General features: G+C 40.8%; 1 protein-coding gene across 2 annotated transcripts in view; it reads left to right on the top strand.

Annotated features, from left to right (window-relative positions):
* nebl (nebulette) overlaps window positions 1-20,434 on the top strand; it is a 309,089-nt gene that overhangs the window by 141,914 nt on the left and 146,741 nt on the right. For both annotated transcript variants that reach the window (XM_063044221.1, XM_063044220.1), the window contains exon 3: window positions 3,938-4,022. In XM_063044221.1, coding sequence (XP_062900291.1) covers window positions 3,938-4,022 — 85 coding nt within the window. The remainder of the gene's footprint in view (window positions 1-3,937; window positions 4,023-20,434) is intronic.

Here is a 20,434-nt window from a genome sequence, read left to right as displayed (position 1 = left end):
TTCAGGACCTCTTTGCTTGTCCTCTCTATATCATTGGTACCGATATGTACCAAGGCATCTGGCTGCTTTTCTTCCCCCTCCAAAATGCTGTCGACAGGATCTGACATGTCCCTGGCACTTGGGAGGCAACATACCATCTGGGTGTCCCGTTCACATCCACAGAATCTCTTGGCTGTTCCCCTGACTATTGAGTCCCATATCACTACTGCTCCCCTCTTCTCCCTCTTTCTCCTCTTCACCACGGACATGTGCTCAGTGTCGGTAACCCGGTCTCCGTGGCATTCCCCTGGGAGGTCATCCCCCACAACAGTATCCAAAACGGTATACTTATTATTGAGGGGAATGGCCACAGGGGTGCACTGTGTTAACTGCCTGTTCATGTTTCCATTTCTCCTGACAGTCACCCAGCTACTCGCCTCCTGCAATTTCGGGGTGACTGCTTTACTGTAACTCTGATCGAGTCCTTGGGTTGATGCCCAGAATTTGGCGAAGTCTGGAGATTAAAGTTCAGACCGCGGCATCCGGAGGGCAAAGCTGAAGGCCGAAGTCCAGTCCTCGGCAAGTCTGGAGGTAAAAGTCCGGGGCTTGAAGTGCAAAGTCGGCGAGTCTGAGCCCGGAAGTAGAGGCCTGAAGATCAGGACTGGCTCCTCTGGAGGTCAGAGACTCTACTTCTGCATGTCCAGGCACGGGACTGAAGTGTGGAAGCCCCCTGAGAGTACGGTGCAAAGTACTAGAGGCCTGGAGGTGCCCTGACTTGAAGTTAGATGACAGTCTGTGTTTGTGAATGGGTTGTTGAGGAAGAGGTTTGTTGAGATGAGGAAGGGGTTTGTTTTGTTGTTGGTGTTGTCACTGCTTGTGTTGTGCTGCTGAATAGTATGGGTGTTCTACGTTGGCGCTGGTATGTGTAGCCACACTGCAGGCTGCCCCCTGCACGTCTGGTTGTTATTGCAAGCAATGAATTTCACTCTGTGTTTCAATGTACGGTATATGTGATGAATCTGAATCAGATTCGGGGGAAAAAGGAATTAGAACCAGAGGTCATAAGCTAAGGGTGAAAGATTAAATGATGAAGCAGAATTTGAGGGGGACTTTCTTCACTCGGGGTGGTGAGAGTGCGGTTATGAGCTGCCAGAGGAAATGATGGGTGTGGGTTTCATTTTAACGTTTAAGATAAATTTGGATAAGTACGTCGATAAGAGGGGTGAGGCCCAAGTACGGTCAATGGGATGAGGCAGAATTATAGTTTGTCACAGTCTGGATGGGCCAAGTGGTCTGCTTCTGTGCACTATTGATCTATAACACTGCGACTCTGTAACAAATGCCTACATATCGAGCAGACAGAAGTTCCTGGTCTTTGTCCTATAATGCACCATTTCACCCAGGAGTAATCACTTGGCTTATCTTGCTCTTAAGTAACTTGATTTATGAATAAGTTGTGTTTAATGAAATGTGCCATGTGATCCAGTTTATGCACTACCGCTGTGGAGAAATGGGATAGGGGCAATTGTGAGTAAGTAAATGATCAGGTTTTTTAAAAATGTTGTTGAATGGAGACAAGCAACACCCCACCTTTCAAATCTACTCATGAAGGAACTCAGCAGCCTGGGCGGCGTCTATGGGGAAAAAAAAGTACAGTGGACGTAGATGAGTAGATTTGAAAGGTGGAGAGGGAAGAGAGAAACAATATGATAGGAGAAACCAGCAGGGGGAGGGATGAAGTGAGTAGCTTGGAAGTCAATCGGTGAAAGATACGGGACTGGAGAAGGGGCAGTCTGATAGGTGGTGACAGAAAGCCATGGAAGAAAGAAAAGGGGCGGGCGGGAGGAGCACCAAGAGGCAATGAGCTGGCAAGGAGATGGGGTGAGAGAAGGAAAAGGGGATGGGGACTAGTGAAGGTGGGGAGGAGCATTATCGGAAGTTTGAAAAATCGGTGTTCATGCCATCAGGTTGGAGGCTACCCAGACAGAACATAAGGTGCTGTTTCTCCCACCTGGCCTTATCGCAACAGTAGAGGAGGCTGTGGATTGACATCAGAATGGGAATGGGAAGTAGAATTAAAATGGGTGGCCACCGAGAGATGCTGCATCTTCTGGCGGACAGAGTGTAGGTGCTAGGCGAAATAGTCTCCTACTCTGTGTCGGGTCTCACTGATATACAGGAGGCCACACCGGCAGCACCTCATCCCTCCCTCTCCTGGTTTCACCTATCACCTTGTTTCTCTCTTCCACCCCCCCCCCCCCACCTTTTAAATCTACTTCCCATCTGTTGTTCTCCAGTCCTGCCTGAAATGTTTCGGCCTGAAACGTTGACTGTGTATTTTTCCATAGATGCTGCCTGGCCTGCTGAGTTCCTCCAGCATTTTGTGTCTGTTGCTTGGATTTCCAGCATCCGCAGATTCTCTCTTTGTGATTTGAATGAGAAACAACCGTTAGTGAGCCCCTGGGTTATTTGTTTTTGTTGCCCTTTCAGTCATTTATGCTTCAAGAAAGTCCATTGTAGCATAAAGTGGTGTTGGTCTTGCTGTAGCAATTAGAGTTGTTTAGGTTGGTACAGAAGCTAGATAGTTCAAGGAACAAATGCTAGAAAATTGTGGCACCACAGGCAGTGTAAACCTGGTTACTATGATAAAGGGATAACCTTACATCAGAACTGACCAGTTCTGGAAAAATAAAGTCACATGTATTATTGAACTGATATTGAGTCTCAGAGGCTGCAGTGTACACTAATGAGAGATGAGGAGCTGTTGCTGAAGCTTGCATTGGGATTTATTGGAACCAAAGAACCAAAACAAGATGAAGTTGCAAATCATTTGCACTTCTAACCCAGTGTTCCAGGTTTGGTGTCCTTGATGTGGTCTACTCCTTCGGGATGCCTTTGCAGGTTGGGAGGCTGCTTTGCAGTTCAGTGGTGTCAAGTTTGCAAAGGTGGCCCTTAACTTTAATTCTTACTTTCATGCCCACCTGAGCCTCCTGCATCATCCAACATGGAACAGCACTTCATCCCCTATCTCAAAACAGACCAATTTTGCCATGAGATTATCAATCTATAATTGTAACTCACTTTTTTTTCCTCTTTACAGGCTCTGCACAATGCGCTTGGCATTTTCAACATTTTCCTCTTGATTTCAGCTGTCCTATATTTATTTGTTTTTATGTCCCTCTATTTATTTTCCGTCTTTCCATCATCTCAGTGGTTCTGTGAGGATTGGAATCCTTTGTCCTGTCACCATCAGAGATATTTGTTTTGTCCTTTCCATCATTGCCCTATGCTCTTTGCAACTTTAAAGTATCTTATTTCTCACCCTCTTTATGAGGAGTCATCAAACTGAAACATTGATTCTGTTTCTCCTTCCATATAAGCTGCCAGGCTTGCAGAGCACTTCCAGAATTTTCTGTTCTATTTCAGATATCTGAAAATGCATTTCATTCATTTTTAATGGGTGCAGATTTCAAAGATGTTTGGAAATCTGTGGGGAAGACAGGTAAAAAGATAAGTTCTTTTTTACTTTTTTGAAAGATGTTGAAATTTTTAAAAATTAACTTTTGATTTTCAATGAAAAAAGTCTTTTACTTCTATTTTGGTTTTGAATGTTTCTCTTTGACAACTAACAAGGCACACGTCTGTCAGCTCACAAATCTGTCAATGTAGTTTTGCAGGAGGGGTTTCTACAGTACATCATTTGAAGCCTAGGTACTGTTCAGGGCCTTGTCATTGGGCTTTGGGATGCTTCAGAGCAGCAGCCCCAGTCCTCTTCAAGATTAGATTGCTAGGTTGTAGACCAGTGCTGACAGAGCAGCTGGTATATTGAAGCCCCATCTGGCCAATAAGTACCTTAAGTTCACGGCATAATATAATTCTGCAAAAATGACGCACATATTCTTTTTGTGCATAAAATATTTTATTAGTTTTTGATTGCTACTCTGTCTTATTGTTTCAGCCATTACCCAAAGCAGCAATTCACCATAGTTGCTGATACGCCAGAAAACCTCCGTTTGAAGCAACAGAGTGAACTGCAAAGTCAGGTAAGCGTGCCTCTGGTCTCTGGTGCAGCAATTCCCAATCATTTGTTGGCTCAGAAGTCATGTATTTAAAATTCCATTTCTCCCATTTATGTTCAAAGATGAGCTGTAAATGCAAATTGAATTTCTTCCCTTCAGTTTTTTTCATTTGGTTATTTTTCTATCAATTGAAATGATGTTATCATTGATATTAACTTAGTATAAATCAGTTCTAGGATTGAAACGTGCCACATTTGGAGCAAATATTCCTGTGCTATGTATTTGAAACCATGAGAGAACTATTTGCTGCACATTTATTTTGTGTAGAGATTGATTTAAGCCTGTGGCAATTAACTGAAACTAACCAACTCACACTATCAGATTGAAATAACCAGAGAACAGATTATCACTATGAATTGAAATGCACAAATCATATAACAAAATGATATGTTAAAAGGCTACCATCTTATTTTACATCAGTAACCCTCATCGAGCTTATTTAAAATTGTACGTGCTAAGTTAGATCAATTTTTTTTAGGCCCGTGGCTGTTAATTGAAACTAATCAACTCACACTATCAGACCGGAACAACCAGAGAAAAGATTATCACTATGAATTGAAATCCACATATCATATAACAAAATGATTTGATGTTAAAGGGCTTCCATCTTATTTTACATCAGTAACCCTCATCAAGCTTATTTAAAACTGTGTTATGTTAGATCAATTTCTTTTGTTTTCTTATTTTTAATTAATTTATCTTTCAATTATCTCTTCCCAGAACTCTGTAAATAATTTTCTTCTCTCTGATAACTGGGTTGGAAAGAAATGCATTGTCTAATTTACCCAATAGTTCCATGCAGTTCTTGCAGGAAAGTACTGTAAATGGTGGCGTATAAGTTGATCTCTCATTTACCCACCACTAACCTTATTTAATTATCAGCTTTGAAATGGAAAGGTTATACACTGATGGTAAAGAACACTGTACAATCTTATCATTGAATAAGACAGATCTCTTATTGATTAAAGAAGTTAATTGTCTTGTAAGACTGGACAAATTGTTTTCCTTGTGGAATGAAATTAGTTGTTTTCCAGTTAAGCTGTGAATTGTTTGATGCAGTGTGCAAAAAAAGTTAGAATACTGTACGTTTACCATATAACTGATCACCTTAAATTTTCACATGAGCATTGTTTTCTTGTGAAACTACTTTGATTTCAATTTCAGTTCATTTGTGAAGAGAAGTGCAAGACATTTATCTACTACACTACTCATTTTTAAATCAGGAAACAAAAATCCGTTTTTGGTGCCTTTTATTTAAGGTAGTTTCATTTTCATCTGGAACTATTTAGTTTCCAGTCTTGATTTGTGCATTTAGTTCTTTCTCGCTCCATATTTCTCAACTATTTAATCTATTTCAGTAGTCCTGCACACAATGTTTGATGTCTTGCTTTTAGTCAAAACTTCGGGGCAACAAGGACCAACAGAAAATAATTAGGCAGATTTTTAAAAAAACTGAATAAGTGATTTGTGGAGCATCAAAGGATAATCATTAAAAGATTAAAAAAAAACTGCAAGAACATCAATATTGATGCTTTTAATTTGGCTGAATTAAATGAGGTGAAACTATTAACTGACTTTGAAATAATGAATAATTGTGTGGTCTAACTTTCAGTTTTAATCATTCAAGGGATGTACTAAGCCTGACTAAGCCTGTAATTGCCAATCCTTTGAGAGGGTGGTGGTGTGTGTGGTCTTCTTTAACGGCAATCCTTGAGGTGTGGGAGTAGCTACAATGCTGTTATGAGGGAGTTCCGGGATTTTGAACCAGCACTGGTGAAGGCACAGTGATATATTTCCAAGTGAAGTCTCGCCTCCATGTGGCTGTGTGCCCATTGTTGTGCCGTCCTTGTCGTTCTAACTGGATTTGGAATGTTCTCTGTAAGGAATTTTGGTGATTTATTGTCGTGCATTCTTGGTACAACTGGTGCTGCTATGTGTAGGTGGTGAAGTGAGTTAATGGTGCTGGAAAAGGTGCCACAGAAGCAGGATTTATGATGGTTGAGCTCCTTGAGCAACATAAAAGCTTCACTCATCTAGGCAACTGGACAATATTCCATCACACTCCTGATTTGAGCCTTGTAGATGGTGAATAGGCTTTGGGGAGTTAGGAAATGAATTACTTGCTGCAGTGCTCATAGCCTCCGAACTGCTCTTGCTACTTGCCTGTTCCAAATTGGTTGAATTCTACTTTCATTAGTTAGGACTGGTAAACTATTGGATTAATGCAGTAACAATCAGAATGATGGCAAATGTATTTAAACAGAGCATAAAACTTTGCAAATAAAATTCTTTGAAGAAACTTTGTATCAACGGTACAGGACTAAAGCACTTTCTCATTCGTAGTTCAGAACAGAAACTACTCCCCGTGATATATTCATTGCATTTTAAAATGTATTAACAGTGGAAGAATTTCAAAAGGTAACTCCAGTTATTCATCTGCTTCATATTTCTTAGGAATTTTCGGTAATTTTGAAATCATACTATTTGCACAAGGGGGGGAAACTGTCTTTGCAGTTTGAGATGGCAACTGTTCCAACTAGTTTTCTATCCAAAATTCACTGCTGTTAAGTTTCTGGTCTTTGTTTGAGCCTCTCCGCTGTCTGCACGCTGAGCCCTTATGGGGAGCATTGATATGTGGTAAAATGAATACCCATGGCATTGGCCAGGTTCCCAGAAACTGAGCTTGCAGTGGTAACTTGGAAAGATACAAGTGAGATTTATCAATTATGAGTAACCAGCTGAGAATTACACATTCAAGAAAAATTTTAGTGCTTGAAGGAAGAGAAATGAAGCAGCCCTGAAGCTGATAAGAGGAAAAACAGTGAGGTTGAACTTGTGTCATTAATAAGCTTGCAGGCTATACTGATCCATAAAGATCTTCGCAAGAAAAGCTTACTAAGTTGTTATTTGAAGACCTGCAGCCCACTTTTTCTGAGGCTGTCCTCCACCACCTGGATTAATGTTGTATGGAGGCTTGCATGCTTCAAGGACTCCATCAGGCAATACCAGCTTGGCCACCCGTACTGGAATGGCTGCGGATGAGATGACAGATGAATATTGATCCAACCCTGGCTCCCGAATGGACCAACGTACGCCTGCCCCTCCCAGGCTACACTTCATCAGGAATGATGCCAACTTTTCAATAGGAGGAGCGGCTGGACGAAAACCAATGAGAAGTGTGAAGAGAAAAATCCTTCCATACGAAACAGCAACAACTGAGACTGTGGAAATACCAGTTACTCACACAATGCTGGAGGAACTCAGCAAGTCAGGCAGCATCTGTGGAAAAGAGTGCACTCGATATTTTGGGCTGAGACGCTTCTTCAGGACTGGAGAAAAGATGGTGTCTTATTTCCTCCAGTCCTGATGAAGCGTTTCGGCCAGAAACGTTGACTGTACTCATTTCCATTGATGCTGACTGACTTGCTGAGTTCCTCCAGCATTGTGTATGTGTGTGTGTGTGTTGCTTGGATTTCCAGCATCTGCAGCTCTTCTCTTGTTTGTGAAATAACAGCTTCGCTCAGCTTTGAAGTCATAGGTTCATTTCATAGCAGGGTTTGATGCATGTGTTCTAAAAACACTCTGTGCTCTCACTCTGCTTTCAAACTGTGATCTCATCTCTACCTTACTCTCCCTCTTGCACTCCTTAACATGGAGGCCAAAAATTGTGTCCATGTTTCTTACATTACACTCGAAATTACCCAATTCATTTTCTGTTTTATTTTTCCCACAAAATGCTTCCAACCAAAGTTAAGTTTTCTGGAGTAATGTCACTTTACCTTTCTTAGTTTTACTATTTTCGAAGTATTGTCGTCCCCAGAGAATTCCCACATGTTTCAAGCCAGAACATTTCCCTTAATAGCTTTTATTTTACATCTTAGTTTTACTTGCAATATTTCTCCAAAGTCCCTGCATTTTCTTTATTTGCTGGATGTGAACATCATTCCTGACCCACACACAAACTGCTGGAGGAACCCGGCAGATTGACAGCATCTATAGAGGGAAGTAAATAGTTAATGTTCTGGGCTGAGACCCTTCATCAGGACTGGAGAGGAAGGGGGCGGAAGCCAAGGTGGGAAGGTGGTGGACAGGAAGGAGCATGTTGGCCAGTGATAGGTGAGACCAGGTGAGGGGGAGGGTTAGTGGCTGTGGGAAGGGAGGGTAATGTGAGAAACTGGGAAGGTGGAAGGTGGATAAGAAATGCCAAAGAAGAAGGAATTTGATGGGAGAGAAGAAAGAATTAAAGGGAAGGAGGTGGGGAACTAGGGGAAGGGGACAGGCAAGTCATGAGGGTGGTGTAGGAGAAGAGATGGGGTGAGAGTGCCACGGGAATGGCTTCTAACATCATCCCTCCTCCCCTACCTCTACCTACTTTCCCTTTTCCCTGGTCTCACCTATCACCTGCCAGCTTATATTTCTTCCCCTCTCCACCCCCACCCCCACCTTCTTATTCTGGCTTCTGCTCTTTTCCTTCACAGTTCTGATGAAGGATCTCGGTGCTCAATGCCGCCTGTTTAATGCCCTCTGTGGATGCTGTCCGATGTGCTGAGTTCCTCCAGCACTTTGTGTGTGGTGGTTGAGATTTCCAGCATCTGCAGAATCTCCTGTGTCTCTGATTTGCCCCAACACTCAAGTTGCCCTTGCAAAGCCAATGATGACACAAGAGACCGCAGAGGCAAAGTCAAGCCCAACAGGTTGAGCGGAATCTCGAGGGAGCAGGAAATTGTCGATATTTCTGGCCGAGACCCTGCATCAGCTGTTTTTCACTGCTTTTTTTTAAACTCGAATGTCTCGCTGCACTTCACCAGGTAGGTAGACAGAGTTCTGTACTATTTCCAGGATGTTTTCTCTGTCTTCCATCAAGATGAATATAATTTATCTGTTGATTCTGTTAGAGTGAGTTTTTGGGTAGATGATTCACTTACACTTAAATGACTTTGGCCACCAGTCCTCTGTTCTTTGACAAAGTACTGTGGATTGAGTTCACAACAATGCATTTCCTAAAAACTGTGAACGGAAGTGTGAAGTTTACAGGTAGTTTCGAAGACAGCCCTATCTATACTTTATAAATATGAATTGTTCTCTATGTTAGCACATAAAATACCAAATAAATGTATTGTGGATTTAACTTGCACTCCTAAAGGCTGTGAATTCCAGCCCAGACATGTTGGCATTGGGAGGAATGGATGAAGTCAGAAGGTGTGATGTTTTGTATGTAGCTTCAAGAGAAAGCATTGTCTATGCATTGTCTATACTTTGTAAATAGGGATTGCCCTTTGTATTTAGCAAATAAATATCGAGCCCACATTGGGCTAGCAGACCTTTCCACTGAAAGCGTCTCCGTCCGTATGATGCCTGCTGTACCTTGTTTTGTCAAATAAAGAAGCTGCTTTGTATCTACCAGTAACCCTGTCTCTCCAGTGATTTCATCCACGCCACAACAGATTCCTCTACCATTTTCTTATCCCCTACTTTATCCATAGGACACCAGCATTAACTTTAACTGATCATTTCTTTTCTGCGTGTTAAGAGGCTGTTACAGTCTGTATTCATGTTTCTTGCAAAGCCAGTGTGATATTTTCCTGCAACACACATCGAAGTTGCTGGTGAATGCAGCAGGCCAGGCAGCATCTCTAGGAAGAGGTACAGTCGACGTTTCAGGCCGAGACTGACGAAGGGTTTCGGCCTGAAATGTGGACTGTACCTCTTCCTAGAGATGCTGCCTGGCCTGCTGCGTTCACCAGCAACTTCGATGTGTGTTGCTTGAATTTCCAGCATCTGCAGAATTCCTGTTGTTTGTGATATTTTCCTTTTCCTTATAAATGTCGTTGTCACCTTTTGAGTTCATTGACTTAACTGCTTTTTTGGTAGCATTATACGCCTTGTCTGTTGATCTAATGATTCTTTGAACTTCTCTTTATAGTCACTTTTCCTGTTTTTGCTTTCTTATATGGGTGCAAACTATATATTTATTCTTTAAATATTAGACTTTGCTTGTTCACTTTCATATCTTTTAATGCAGTTTCCCAATCAGCGTAGTCATCTGATGCCTCGTGCCTTTAAAGTTCATAAAATAGTTACTATAAATTCACTAGGTGAATTTCTGATAGATTTTAAAAAAATACTAAATGATTTCACTGATTCATTTCAAACGAGCTATCTCTCCATGAGGCCAACATTGATTATAATATTCACCATTCCCCAAGGGCAATCACAGTCTTGAGTTACCCGAGGAAAAGAATATTTGAAGATCAAGACTTCAAACTAGACATAAAGCTTGCAGTCTTCTGGCCAGCAGTGATCATTGTAATATGCTTTGGAAAAATGGATTACTTAGGGTAATCACATCAAAGCACTGGTTTTACTTAACAGCACTGAGTTTATAGTGGAGCTGCTTCAGGAGGATTTTTGTCATTAATGCTACAAGGTGATGTCATACTTAAAGTCATGTCTGTCACTCAATATCCCCCTTCTGCTTAGAAGTTTGCAGCATGTCATCTAAAACTTTGACAAACTTCTATAGATGTGTGGTAGACAGTATTTTGACTGGTTGGATCATGGCCTAGTATGGAAACACCAATGCCCTTCCTTGTTCGAATACGTCTACATGAAGTACTGGATATGGCCTCGTCCACCATGGGTAAAGCCCTCCCCACCATTGAGCACATCTACGCAGTGCTGTTGCAGGAAAGCAGAATCCATCATCAAGGACCCTCTGCATCCAGACCATGTATTCTTTTCACTGCTGCCATCAGGAAGAAGGTACAAGAGCCTCAAGACATACACCGCCAGGTTCAGGGACAGTTTTAAATCCTCAGCCATTAGGCACTTGAATCAGTGGGAATAACTTCACTTTCCCCATCACTGAACAGTTCCTACAACCTATAGACTCACTTTCAAGGTCAGTACCGTAGCATAAAAGCCAGGACCAACAGGCTCTGGGACAGTTTCTTCCACCAGGGCATCAGACTGACACAATTGTATTTCTATGTTATATTGTTGTATATACTATTTATAATAAATTACTATAAATTGCACATTTAGATGGAGATGTAATGTAAAGATTTTTACTCCTCATGTATATGAAGGATGCAAGTAATAAAGTCAATTCAATTCAATATGCACTTTGATAATAAATTTACTTTGGATGGTGCTGGAAAGAGTGGGTAATATCATGAAGGATCCCACCCACCCTGTTGGGAGGAGACTACGCAGAATCCATGCCAGAGCCACCAGACCCAAAAACAGTTCCTTTCCTGAAGCAGTAAAGCTGCTATCCTGCTGTTATGATGAACGGAGCTCATGTATGATAAAATGGACTTGCACTTGGAGATTTGTCAACAGTTTTGGGACCCATATCTCAGAAAGGATATATTGTCATTGGAGAGAGTCCAGAGGAGGTTCACGAGCATAATTATGGGAATTAAGGGGTTAACATAGGAGTGTCTGGCAGCTTTGGGCCTGTATTCACTAGAATTTAAAAGAATGTGTGGGGATCTCACTGAAACCTACCAAATTTTGAAAGGATTAGATAAGGTGGATGTGGAGAGGATGTTTCCTCTGGTGAGGGTATCCAAAACTATGTTGTCTATTTCTATTTCTGCTCATCTCACAGCTCTCCCTGCTGCTGCCCCTGCACCGCCACCCCCTTGCCAACCCCCCCACTACCCTCCCACTACCCTCCCTACCCCCCTCTCCCGCCTCTCCCCTCCCCCTCTCTCTGTGCGTGCCTCTCTCTCTCTTTGCCTCCTTTGGGCTTTTTCCAATATTTTGGAAATAATTTCTTTCAAAACATGTTATTAATAGTCCCTCTCAGTCCCAACTTGATTTTTAATTGAAGTTATTATGCCTGTTTGGGAAGCACCTTCATTTGTTAGGAATTTGCTGTATTTACAGCCACATGATCCTTGTATCACAAGGTGGTGAGATTTTGGGTTCTTATTATAATTACTTGCATCATATAGTCACTTGAATAAGTGATAAGGTTACAATATAGGTGATTTCCAGCATCTGCAGAATCTCTTGTTCAATATTTTTGCATATTGTAAGATGATTTAATTAACAATATCCAACTTATACATAAAGTAACTCATTATGAAAAATAATATGATTGTTTTTTGATTTTTTTTCTTCTTTGTCTTCGTCAGTTGTGTTTCATTTGATTACATTCATTCCTCTGTCAAAAGGTGACGGCTTCCAGTTGTTCTCCTAATATTGGAGCACGGTAGCCAAGGCTGACACTTCAGCGCTGTACTGTAGTCGGTGCTGAATCTAAATTGAGACCCCCACTGCCCTTTCAGCTGTGAAAGATTTAGTGGGCACTGTTTTGAAGAGAATGGGAATTACTTTTGTTCCTGGGCTAATATTTACCAAAGGCACAAAACAAGTTATTTGTTCGTTGCTTATTTCTGGAGTGTCTTGTACATTAATTTCTGCATCACAACAATGACAACTCTTTAGTAAAGTGCGTTAATTGTAAAATATATTGGGACAATGCGAGGCAGTGAAAGTGACTTCAACCACAAGCGTATTTTCACTTATTAAGGGGAAAGGAAGGAAGAACGACAAAAGAAGCAAAATTAAAACCACAATGAATGTGCTTATATTGACTTTGTTTAGTTTCTTTTTGTATATATTCTTTTCCTTTGTATGTGTGTGTGTACCTGTGTAAGTGGAAATGTTGACTCTTGTGAAAGATGATCTTGTGCATTAAATGCCAGTTCGAGAAGGGGATAGAGAATGCATTAGTGAGAGTTGAGGACATGACTGGGTTGCTTCAGATTATAAAACTCTGGTTTAACTTATTTATTAACCACCCAAATTTCTCCATTAACCTTTCATTGAAAACATTTGTAGTGTTTGTACTCTTTAACAGCATGTGTAACACATTGCTGAAATCCATTCTTCATACTGAGCAGAAACAATGCAAGGTGCCAGATTGTGCTTCCCACACCGATTTCCTTTGTGATTTAATAGTGCTAATCAGTTTCATTGCTGAAACACTCCAGTATGTCTCAATTATTGCCAAAACATTCAATATAGTGGTACACTAAACAGCAAAATAATATTATCTCTGGAGCTAACTAAAGTGGCGTTTCACAAAAGTGCAGTTATAGTGAAAAATAAGTAATATTTCCCTGTTTCACCTTTCCTAGTTATTTTGTTTCATTGCCGGGAGCTTCCCCTTTATTTTGTTACACAGTTTGCTCTCAGTCCCTTCTGTGACAGCTGCTCACAGCTTGTTGGTTTAATCCTCACTTGTGCTCCATATCAATTCATATCTCACCTGGCAAATACTTTCAGTTTATGTCCTGGTGTCAGAGCTCATTTTCATTTTCTCCTTACCTGCTTCTTTGTCTGTTCTCTCCAATTATAACATCTTTTATTTATGTCGTACCCCAAACATAGCTGAGTTTCCTATGTGTACCTTGGAAGAGCATAATTGAACATTTTTCACACAAACCCTGTAAGGTTGCATTGAGATTGATGGTCCAAAAGTTTCATCAAATAGGGAGGTCTCAGAAGATGCAAAAGAGAGAGGTGTGACAGTGAGAAGGATGCAGATTTAGACAGGGAATCCGAGAGCTTTGCAGCTTGCCAGTAGAAGGCATGGCTGCTGATGGAAGAGAGATTTTACTTGACAACGATAAGGTGGTCTGGATTTAAGGAAGTGTGATATTTTAGAAGACTTCTGTATTGTAATGGAGATCACAGAACAGGGAGAGCAAGACATTGGAAGAAGTCGGAAATCCTTGCATTAAATGGAATCAAATGTGAATCAAATGAGACTGGGGCAAAGGAGTTCAGAGATGAAAATAGAAAATAATTTTGCCGTTACTAGGATTGCCGATATATTTCAAAGATTACCCTGGGGAAGATAAGCTGGTTGTCACAATAGGGGTTGGAGGTGGAACCTGAGGAGGATACTCATTACAATATCAGCTGGAATTGATGCTGATATGGGTGAAACTACATGAATTAGCAACATTCTCACAAAAGTTCAAGCTCAAGATAGTATTATCATTTTACCATGTTGGTAATTAACATCTGAGAAAGGAAATATGTTCTTGGCACTTAAGATGGAACAAAGTAGTGGCAGCTCTCAAAATTTGGTCATTTTCATGTGATTTGTATAGTTGCTATTAAATAGTGGATTAAATGCAAGTGATCTGAGAAGATTTTCTACCCAATATCTTTAAGAATCCATGTTTTGCCACTTTGGCCAAACACTATTTATCCATTTGATTCTCAAAGCTGCTTTAACTTCGTGGCTTGTTAGTATTAGACCCTGCCTTGAACTTTGCAGTGAATGGTTAATTCTTCTTGAGCCCAAAATAAGTAATTTGTGCTGCATATGTGTATGGTATGTTAGAATGCACCAAAGTATTCCAGTTTCATATTAATAATGGCCTAATTGTGCACCATGAAACACTATCTTATGGTGTACCAAATAGTGGGGGAATGGACATAATATTCCCTCTCTGGTTGATGGACACTGAAGCCATTGCCACACTCAGTGGATGCAGCCCAGGCCATCATGGCTGAAGTCCTCCCCACCACTGAGCACACCTACACAGAGCACTGTCACAGAAAACAGCGTCCATCATCAGGGACCCAAAACACCCAGGTCATGCTCTCTTCTTGCTGTTGCCATCAGGAAGAATGCACAGGAGTCTCAGGACTTGCACTATCAGGTTGAGGAGCAGTAGTTACCACTGAACTAACAGGCTCTTGAACCAAAGGGGATAACTTCACTCAACTTCACTTGCCCCATTACTGAACTATTCGCACAACCTATGGACTCACTTTCAAGGACTCTTCATCTCATGTTCTCTATTTATTGCTTATTTATTATTATTATTTTCTCTTTTGTATTTGCTCAGTTTGTTGTCTTTTGCACATTGGTTGTTTGTCTACCCTGTTGGGTGCAGTCTTTCATTGATGATATTATGGTTCTTGGATTTGCTGAGTATGTTCAAGAAGAAATTGGTCTCAGGGTTGCATATGGTAACATATATATACTTTGATAATCAATTTACTTTGAACTTGGAAGTGCTAATGCCTCTGTTTTAAACCTACTAATTTAGCATAGATCAAGGATTAAATATGGGATTACTTTAATTTTTTTGATGCATTTTAGGAAATGATAGGCAGCAGTATGTGTAAAATGATTTGTAGTTTTAACAAAAGCTGGGGTAAAAGCTGTAAAATTTCTATTAAGTATTTTGTTTCAGCTCAAGCCAATACTGAAACCTGTGAAGAATTAGATTTCCTTGAACTCGCCAAATTTGCAAATGAATTTTTACCATGTTCAATGAGCTAAACTCATTTAGGCTGTATTATTCATTTAGAGACCATGCAAACATAGAAAGTGGCTCTCCATGTGGTTTGCCCTTAGCATAGACTGTGGTCTCAATCCTGGACTCACTGGCTATCTGAAGCACCTCAGAATCCACCAAGTCATACTGGAAGCAGGTCATCCTCAATCCCAGGAGATGGGTAAAGGAGAAGAGAAAGAAGACAAAGAACTCCATCTGAATTCAAAGTATTTATCTAGGCCAAAGAAAAAAAATGCTGATGTTGTAAATCCAAAATAAATGCAGAAAAAGCTGGAAAGCATCTGTGGAGGGAGGTGACCTTTCAGCCGAACTGCAAAATCTTAGAGAACAAGAATGCTTAAACTTGCAAAGTGATGGAATGGGGAGAAGGGGTATATTCAGAGGGAAGAGTCTTGGCCTGAAACGTCGACTGCACCTCTTCCTAGAGATGCTGCCTGGCCTGCTGTGTTCACCAGCAACTTTGATGTGTGTTGCTTGAATTTCCAGCATCTGCAGAATTCCTGTTGAATGGGGAGAATAAAGAGAGTGCAAACTAAGAGATGATGGATGATGTGGTTTAGTGTTGACTAAAAGAATGTGGTAGTGATTATGAAAGTTAAAGAACAACTAACATTCCTGGAAGAGATGTAAATAAACAGATGACAAGAGAAGTACATTCTGGAATGATGAAATACGGAGCGCAACTGCTGGATACCCCAAAGAAAGAAGAATGTCAGGAAAGCCTGGAAGGTTAAGACCATAATACCATAAGAAATACAGTGCCTATAAAAAGTATTCACTGTCTTTGGAAGTTTGCATGTTTTATTGCTTTATTGCTTTACGACATTGAGTCACAGTGGATTTAATTTGGCATTTTTGACACTGATCAACAGAAAAAGACTTTCGTGTCAAAGTGAAAACAGATCTCTACAAAGTGATCTATATTAATTATAAATATAAAACATAAAATAACTGTGTGCATAAGTATTCATCCTCTCCAAATCAGTATTTAGTAGATGCACTTTTGGTAGCAATTACAGCCTTGAGGCTGTGTGAATAGTCTCTATCAGCTTTGAATATCTGAACACTGCAATATTTCCCCATTCTTCTTTACAAAACTGCTCAAGCTCTGTCAGATTGCATGGAGATCATGAGTGAACAGCCCTTTCCAAGTCCAGCCACAAATTTTCCATTGGATTGAGGTCTAGACTCTGACTTGGCCAATTCAGGACATTAACTTTGTTTTTAAGCCATTCCTGTGTAATTTTGGCTTTATGCTTGCGGTCATTGTCTTGCCAGAAAACAAATCTCCCAAGCTGCAGTTCTCTTGCAGACTGCATCAGGTTCTCCTCCAGGATTTCTCTGTATTTTGCTGCATTCATTTTACCCTCTACCTTCACAAGCCTTCCAGGCCTGCTGCAGTGAAGCATCCCCACAGCATGATGCAACAACCACTATGCTTCACGGTAGGGATGGTGTGTCTTTGATGATGTGCGGTTTATTCTGATGGCCAAAAAGCTCAGTTTTGGTTTCATCAGACCATAGAACCTTCTTCCAGCTGACTTCAGAATCTCCCACATGTGTTCTGGCAAACCCTAGTTGAGATTTCATGTGAGTTTTTTCAACAGTGGCTTTCTCTTTGTCACTCTCCCATAAAGCTGTGACTGGTGAAGCTCCCAGGCAGCAATTGTTGCATGTGCTGTCTCTCCCATCTCAGCTACTGATGCTTGTAATTCCTCGGGAGTCCTAGGTCTCTTGGTGGCCTCCCTCACTAATCTCCTTCTTGCACGGTCACGCAGTTTTTAAAGAAGGCTTGCTCCAGGCAGATTTAGAGCTGTGTCATATTCTTTCCATTTCTTGATGTCTGACTTAACTGTACTCAGTTATGAGATATTCAGTAACTTAGAAACTTTCTTGTATCCATCTCCTGACTTGTGTTTAGCAGCATTGCTTGCCGTGTTCTTTTGTCATCTTGGTGTAGTTTTTGTCAGGATACTGACTCACCAGCACTTGGGCCTTCCAGATACCTCTGCATTTTTACAATTATTATCCAAAAACAGATCTCCATTTAACTAATTACGTGACATCTAAAACCAATTAGCTGCACCAGTGATGATTTGGTGTGTCATACTAAAGGGGGGGGGGTGAATACTAGTGCAATCAATTATTTTGTGTTTTATATTTGTAATTAGATCATTTTGTAGAGATCTGTTTTCACTTTGACATGAAAGAGTCTTTTTCTGTCGATCAGAATAAAAAAAGCCAAATTAGATCCACTGTGATTCAATGTTGTAAAACAATAAACATGAGAACTTCTTTGGGGGGGGGGGGAAGAGGTGAATACTTTTTATAGGCCCCGCAGGAGCAGAATTAGGCCATTTGTCCCATTGAGTCTGCTCTGCTATTTCATCATGGTGGATCCAATCTTCCTTTCAGCCCCAATCTCATTCCCCGTATCCCTTCATGCCCTGACCAATCCACACTCTATCAAACTCTGCATTAAATATACATAAAGACTCAGCCTCCATGCTGCCTGTGGCAAAGAATTCCAGATTTACCATTGTCTGGCTAAAGAAATTCCTCCTCATCTCCGTAAAGCAGCATCTGTCAAGAGAAAAAAGCCTGAGCTACATCAGAACTGGACAAGGGCTGACAAGCAAAGAGCTGGCAATATTGAAAGAGAAACAAAGCTGATAGCTGAGGTTGCAGATTTCCCCATGTACCCACTGTGAGGTCGTTGACCTAGAATGCCAACTCTGCTCCCTATCCTCTCCAAACGCTGCCAAACCTGCCAAATGCCCACAGGACTGTTGTTCTTATACCAGAAAATCCAGTTCAGTCACTGACTAGAATGGCTGGTTATTCAAAATTGTCGTATTTGTTGTTGTGCTTCAAGAGCTGAAGTGTGCTCAGACCGAAGGTGAGATGTTCTTTGATGTGGTTGGTCAATGACAGAGAGGCCAGACTGGGCTGGAGTAATGAATTAAAGTGGAAGTGAGCTGGAAACGCAGGGTAACCCTTGCAAAATCCAGAAATTCTGCAAACGGTTTGGGTTTATAGGGTTTGATTTCGCTAATGAAGCAGGTATCAAATCATGGGCCCCAAATGCAGTGTTTCTCTCCCAATGCTACTATTTCCAGCATTTCTAATCTAATCTAATGCTACTATTTCCAGCTAATCTAATCTAATCTGATCTAATTTTGTGTTTTGTCACTAGGCATTTCCTTTGTTTACTAGTAGTCAACATAATCATAACATGTATTTTAGTTCAGAATAAATGAAGGACAGGAGAGTTATTCTATAATGTGTTTTGGAGATAAAAGATTCCTTTGTGAGTGTGTCTAGAGGGAGCATGGATTCTAATGGAAAAAATGTTTATAAACTGGTTATTTGTAGTTGTGAATGAAAGGCAAACATAGTTAAAATAACAATCATCATCGTGTGCCACTTTGTATGATGTGGGCGATTGTGGTCGTTGACCATGATTGTTCTTGGCAAAATTTTCTGTAGAAGTGGTTTGCCATGGTCTTCTCCTGGGCAGTGCATTTACAAGGTGGGTGACTCCAGCCATTAGCAATGCTACTCAGAGATTGTCTACCTGGAGTCAGTGGTCGCAAAACCAGGACTTGTGATGTGTACCAGCTACTCATATGACCGTTCACCACCTGTGCTCCCTTGGCTTCACATGACACTGATCGGAGGGCAAAGTTACACCTTACTCAAGCAGGCTAGCGGAGGGAAGGAGCATCTTGCACCTCCTCTGGTAGAGATGTATCTCCACCCTGCCGCCCAAAATTAGCTATAATACAATAACACCCAGAAAAATCAAAAACCCTTCAATAAGGTTAAAAAAATTCCAAGATGACATTAAAAAATATTTTGATATACGGAAGGAGATATTAGGAGATAGCCGAAGTCTTGGCGAAAATGGTAGCTTGTAAGGAGCATCTTATGGAACAGTTAAGATAAGGAATTAAAAGAACACAGAGCATTGGCAGCTGGAGAGTGCCTGCCACAAATTTCAGATGTGATCAAGAGGCCAGATGTGGACATACCTCAGTAAATTGTTGGGGTGGTAGAAGATGTATTGAGGTAGGGAGATAATGTTTGAATTTAAAAATTGAAGTGAAACAATTGAAGTTAGTCAGTGTGGGATGACAGAGTGAATGGTCCTTGGTTTGTATTAAGATAGGAAGCTTGCAGGCGGGATGAGTAATGTAGGTTGGTTACGTGTAGAAATAGCAAAGGTTGGTAAATTTGGCAGCAAGTACGTTGATGCAGGGCATGGTTCTGAAGCAGATGATGACTTTATTGATGTCACAAATATGTGTCTGGAGCATATTCAAGGATAAATATGACAATAAAATCATGAACAGTGTTGTTTAAGAATAGCTGCTCAGTACAATGCTATTTTAAGGAAGTTAAATGGTCCCATGAATTGATTTCTCAGTGGGATAAACAATAGAGTCCTTGGTGAATGTATCAACCTCCCCAGTGAAAATCTCGCTTCCTTACATGTGGTGCATACACATCATAACAATTCTGTATCTCAGTCACATAATTGGCTTTGAAGATGCTAACCTTGCATAGCCTGGGCATTGAGAGCTGTACTAAACAATCACATTTCAGAAAGGTGATTGTAAAAATGACATATATTTAAATTGCTCTTTTATATATTCATTTTTATTTTTTAGATTTGTGAAGTATAATCTATGCAGTAATGTACACAGCTACCAAGCATTTCTTGCTTGTCTCCAGTACTGTCCTGCATCACATCAATTTCCATTATACTCAGAGATGGTATTGGGTTTGTTGAACGTGAAGGTCTAAACTCAAATGAAGATCTTAACCCTATCTGATATAGATAGCTATGGGTACCCTCACTAAACGGAGGTTATCCTATAACTACCTACTCTTCAAAAACTACCTCACTTCCCTGTTTATCCACCAGGGTGAGTTTAGCTGCCAGTACCCACTATTTGAGCAGTGGGTCCTCCTCCCTACCAAGGAGGAGGTACTTTCATCCAATAAAGTAGTTTAAACACAATTCAGTTATTT

The sequence above is a fragment of the Mobula hypostoma genome, chromosome 3 (assembly GCF_963921235.1).
Source record: "Mobula hypostoma chromosome 3, sMobHyp1.1, whole genome shotgun sequence".
Taxonomy (NCBI): Eukaryota; Metazoa; Chordata; class Chondrichthyes; order Myliobatiformes; family Myliobatidae; genus Mobula; species Mobula hypostoma.
Note: the sequence above shows the minus strand (reverse complement) of the source record. Positions and strands in the feature narration are given on the sequence as shown.